The 6,000-nt window shown below is 28.9% G+C and overlaps 1 protein-coding gene across 1 annotated transcript in view; it reads right to left on the bottom strand.

Moving 5' to 3' along the window:
- Positions 1–1,577: 1,577 nt before the first annotated feature.
- GABA-B-R1 (gamma-aminobutyric acid type B receptor subunit 1) overlaps positions 1,578–6,000 on the bottom strand; it is a 95,164-nt gene continuing 90,741 nt past the window's right edge. The window contains exons 15-16 of the mRNA XM_090119610.1: positions 5,427–5,502; positions 1,578–2,850 (exon numbers count right to left, since the gene is read on the bottom strand). Coding sequence (XP_089975736.1) covers positions 2,828–2,850; positions 5,427–5,502 — 99 coding nt within the window. The 3' untranslated portion in view covers positions 1,578–2,827. The remainder of the gene's footprint in view (positions 2,851–5,426; positions 5,503–6,000) is intronic.

Genomic DNA, 6,000 nt, shown 5'->3' with positions numbered 1-6,000 from the left:
GTGCCAGTTTAATTTAATTTATAATGAATTGTATTATTGTAGTAAAAAAAAAAAACAAAAAAATATCCATTTGCGATGTACCTAAGTGCAATCCTAATTCTCATAATTTTTTTTAAACGGCATAAACCAGATCACAACCAATCTTTCTGCAACTTGACGAGGAGCTTATATTGTGGGGATGGACAAAGGCTATTTTCTAGGTAAGCCTGAGTCAAAGGGAGATAAGAGGACAGAATCTTAGCATACAATAACCAAAGGATCATATCTGGATTTGTTATTTTTCTTCCTCTTTAATTTCATTTAAAATCTCTAAGTAGGAAAAATTTTCAAAGGGTTAGTAAAATAAAACAAGTTTTACATTGAGATCATTCATGAGCCTTTATTTACACAGTGATCACTTTTAGAAAATGTAAAACAAACAAAATAAAATATTTATTATTCAAGCATTAAGGGTATCTCTAAGACACGAATGTAATAATACAACTCTTCATCAAATAATAACATTTTAAAATATAACTTATCGTACTACTTTTTTAACGAAATTCAATCCTAACTAATCCCTTAGAGACAAATTACATGAGCTTTGTTCACGCTACGTTCGCTTCAGTGTTAAACGTAAACATGTTTTTCGTTTGTAAACAAGGATATCCAAATATATGGGTAATGGTATGGGGATGTAATTTGTCTCCGCACAATATAACATATCTATAAAATTTGAATTATCAACATCAATAAAAAATAAAATATATGAACTAAATAATACTTAAAGCTTTCATTCAATGCAGTCAAATCTATGACTTATAAATAAAATAATGATTGGTGGTAACAGCAGCAATTGTTTTCGAAACGATTTTATAAATAAAAAATTAATTAAATAATTTCATATTTTCGAATATTTTTGTAGTAGTAAAAGTAAGTAGGTATACTTAAGAATAAAACGCAGTTTCATATTCTCCATTTCATTTCGTGCTATAATAATAGTAATGATTTCATCATGTGTTCAATTCGTAGATATCTTAATGTTAAACAATTAAATATTCATTAAAAGTAAAGTTGTTGAACGTAATTATAGGGTAAGGTAATTACATTATAATACATGTATCTATAGATAAACTGTAAATACATTAAAAAGAAGCCACATAGAGGAATAGAGCATTTGAAATGTAATGTTTCTTTTTTCGGTAACGAATGTGGATTTGAACATCGGCCAAAAGAGATTTGGTTTTTCCGATTTCCAAGAAAAGCTCAGTGGAATCACACTACTATTTGTGATAATATGATTATACTGTGGGTTGGTTTATTTATAGGATTATTCTGTACTAAATATTTGTTTATACTCAAATTATCTTTGTTATTGGGTGTATCCAGAATATATATAATATGCTGATATATTATGTTTTCTGCCAACTTTGTTCTAACAGCAAAGTACAATACTTATTCGCAGTTTTAGGCTCGCTTGAAATAATATTATCTTCATTAGGTGGTTCTACGTAACAAGCGAGCTTAAAGTTCATTTAATATATTGAACATAATGCTACTTCGTTGAGTTATCTTTTAGTTTATTTTAATCCACAACTCAACAAGTACAAATGTCACCATCAGAATACCTACCATACATAAAATAATATGTTTATATTGTAATTAGGTTTTTTCTAACAATTTACAGTGTTTTTACGATAATAAAACAATTAGGTCACGAAACGTGAATGTTGGATTATTTATGCAAATAGATAAGTGTAAAAGAAACTATTTAGTAATATAAAGGCGATTTTTTTAGATTGGAACCTATAGTAAGAAATTAAAATTATGTATTAAAAGCTAAATTACTACTTTGTAAAGCTTTGAAAATCACGTAAGTATAAAAAAATGCACGAATGAGCTTAATTTATGAATGCATAATTTGAGCCTAAATTATCTAGAATCGATTTTCTTTTGCGATTATAACAAAAGAGAAAGATTTAAAAATAATAATTAACTGGTATCTAGATCTAATGTTGTTTCTTAAATTCAATACTATAATGTATTAATTGGCAGTGCTTTTAACAGTTTCATTAATTTAAACATCTAAGTAGTTTGATTTGTGGGTTCACGCTTCACACTAAATCTACCTAATAAAAAGGAATTCAAGAATATTTATTTCTTATTACTCTATTATTTACACTATAGTTTCGTCATTCCTTTGGCATCCGATATCACTGGAACAGAGCCATAAATGTTTCTGAAAGTAATAGGTTTTAACAATTTATATTTAATTTGTATTTGATAACACGTACCTACTTCGTGTGATATGTTATATAAAAAAAACATCCTTATCTCAACTTTGAATGTATTTCAAATCTAAGGTAGGTGATAACAGTAAATATAATGTTTTTGAACTGATTATATCTTATTTAAATGGCAAGTAGTATTTCGTTATATTTATTAATTTAGTATTAGGAAGAAGGTTGATCATAAACACATTTTAAGATTTGTGTAACAACTCTAAACGTACGTAAAAAAATGAATTGATATTATACAATTAATACCATAAATGACCAACAGCCGGTATGACTAAAATTAATTACAGTATCATTTTGTGCAAAAATAAAATGAAATTATATTACAACAGGTATAAATATTCTATTAAACTAAAATCATACGATAAATAGGTACATCTAACGCATAACCAGTCGTCTAATTATATAAGAACACTTTATTTCTTATTATTAGATAATTGATTTCATAAAACAATTTTCTACTATAATTTTAATAGTTTTAACAATAATTTACAAATAGCTACATATTACATTTAAAGTCACATAATAATTGAAGGTTGCCTTGCGGGCGATCAGATGTGTTCGTCTTGAACATCTGTCGAGAGAGAAAAAGAACATTTTAATAAAGATACAATTTTAAACATCGTAGTAAGCTATTCTATTTGAAAAAGAAAACACAGTTAGAATATTAGTACGCGATAGAAGTCAACAAATCTAGAAGTTAGCACACCAAACAAAATGTCAGCAAAAATATCATGTAAATGAAACCTGCTAAAAGCAATATATATAATCAAACATTGTGTCTTAATAAAATATTCATGCAAGGAAATCTCGTTACCATTGCGTTTTTTACAGCTGGAACTAAATACAAAGGTATTATTTATGTTGCCTTTTAAACGGTCGTAGTTATCTGTGGTAGTTATCATTAAACGTATGATGCTCGTTCGCTGCGGAGGAAAGTAGGCTATATTGTCTTGAGATGCCATGCTTGAAGAGTTCATTTAGTTTTATTCGCTTCAATTGTTTCGAAACAATTTGGACGCGTAAATTACTTAAAGAATTTATAACCTTAGGTAACATGGCTGTATAGTAAATATGTTTTCTTTACACAATAGCGCTATTCAGCGATTGACTAGCTGGAGCGATGCCAGTTCATCAAGGGTTGTAAAGCAGAAGAGAATAACATACCGTTTTCGAGTGGCGTTTAAATAGTTAGCGACAAGTGAGATATGTATTTTATTAAAATTATGGTCAAATAAAACGATTTAAAGTTATAACGTGCTAACAGTTGGAATGCCAAAAACACATTGTTTGTAGGAAGTGCACGGTGGGGGATGGTCATGCAATTTTGGGTTAACAACACATGACTACAGGGAACGGAATACATACAATACTTACGTTCCAATTTGAATTTTTATCTTTTTCCCTTTGTAATGATCTTTTTCTCCTCATAAAATGATTCAATTTTGAAAAAAAATATAACCAATTATTTATTAATTTATTTATTTTTCTAATAAACTTAAGTATATTATTTACAATCAACTCATAATTTCTAATTAAATAATTCAACAGAATTTATGCACTAACGAGATTTGACTGCATGAATCAAAAACAACAACAACAACACAACTTATATGGCGTAAATGAATACAAATAAATGTAAATATAATTTAATTTCTATTAGTTTATCTACAAGTACATAACATTTATCATTAATTAATTATTAACGATCTTCTCTACCTATTGACTAGTTATTAAAATTTGTGCCAATTATAGTAAGTAAAAGTGTCAAATATAATGAAGGTGCTTTTAACATTGTTATATTTATTTTAAAAGCATTTAAATCGTATAATCGTTGTAGTGACAAATTAAAAAATCATTATCCTATGATCGACCAGCGATATAACGGGAGCTATTCTATTACAATTACGATTAAAGGTTTGAAGTAGCAGCTAGAAGTGTTACTTAAACTTTTAAAAGCTTGAAATATTAACTCTAAAAGTACGGCTAAGTCAGTCTAGTAAGAGTCGAAGTATGTTATATACAAACACGTCACATGTGCGATTGTCACAAATAATGACTGTGAGGTAGAAACGGGGTAAAATTTAGTGAAATTTAGTAGGGAAAATAGGTTTCAAACATTTAAAAGACAATATTACAAATTACCAAGTGGAGTGTATAAATTGTTAAATCAAAACTGGATTCGAAACAATCACGAAATAAGGCATAAATCGAAACTTTAAAACATTACAATTTTGCAGATCTACTATTTTTGTGCTAAAGATAAAATAAATTAAACAATGTGTGAGATTGCAATTTAACATGGGAATTAAATAAATATTAGGTAAGTTATAATGTATCCAAATAGCTTCGTTGTATCAATTTAACAGTTACTAAAATTAGAACTGAATATAGGTTGTTTTAAATATTCTGTATAAACGACAATTACTACATTATTATCTTAATGACGGGGAATTTGAAGAAGTTTTTGATTTAACCTAATATATCCAATTATCTATAAATTTAGTACCGTAATTTTTTATTTAAGGTGTAGGAAAAGGAAATAATATTCCTTTTTAAGAATCTTAATAGACAAAAGTAAAATAAAATCAAACATTACAACATTTGAATGTGATTACGTATCGATTTTTAAATTGTGCATGGAATTTGATTCTTGTAAATAAAATATTTATCTAACAACTGTGATAAAGATACGTCGTGTATCATGGGTGTGTGTGCATAAAATTTTGGTACTATTTTAGTGTGTTTATATCCATTATTACTGTCTGCTTGTAACATGTATAAATAAAATGTATTGTAGAGAATACTAAGCACTTAAAAAGAAAAAGTATGCTGATTATACTTTGCGTTATTTGCATTAAAAGTAAAAATCAATGTTTTTATAAAATTAACTGGAAAATCAAAGCCATGCATTTGCAAAGAAAATATCAACTTTAGAACGGCGCAAGCCGACTGGATATTTCGCAAATGAACTGGTTATTACTTATTATATCAATGAATGCAGTGAAATGTGAGGTAGGTAAGTTTATAGGTAGCTCTCAGAGAAGTCTAGATCGGACACAGAGGCGCGGGAGGACCGCGTGTAATTGGTTGAAGTGCCATAGTCTGAGGTGGCCGTGGCCAAGTCGGCGATGACTCCGCCGCCCGTACCTTGCGTCACGCCGTCCGCAGCGGCCGCCTCGCGCTCTGCCAACTTCTGTTTCAGTACGCGAATACGTTCTTCTTTCTGTGAACAAAATTTGATTACATGTTTGTAATGTATTAGACGCAGCACGTAAGTCTAGCGGTGTCCTTCAATGTTTTACGGCAAGTTCGCCTTTATTTCGTTCAAATAGATCCCCTCCACTTCAAGCTGAGTGCTAAACTATACGTGCCGCGTAGCATACGTCTAGGAATGCTTTGCGAAATGATTTACATGTACAAGTTGGATCGAATTTGCGTTTTTATATTATAAAAAGATGATTAAACTCATGGAGAATGAATGAAAGAAAGCATTATTTGTCTCGTAGCCCTAAATTCTGTTATCACGTGACTAAGCATTCAGTTATAATATAACACAAAATTGAAATCCTATTCAATAATCACTTTCTTTGCAACACTTTTAAAATTCATAGTATAATTATTAGTAGATATGTTAAAGTATATCTATGTTTTGAATACACACAACCAGTTTTGAAGCAAGTGTTGATAAGTAAGTATTATTTTTGTATCGTACTAAAAAATA

This window comes from Colias eurytheme, chromosome 3 (genome assembly GCF_061535395.1).
Source record: "Colias eurytheme isolate Ceu_HAF_F1 chromosome 3, ilColEury1 Martin Lab GWU primary, whole genome shotgun sequence".
Classification (NCBI taxonomy): Eukaryota; Metazoa; Arthropoda; class Insecta; order Lepidoptera; family Pieridae; genus Colias; species Colias eurytheme.
Note: the sequence above shows the minus strand (reverse complement) of the source record. Positions and strands in the feature narration are given on the sequence as shown.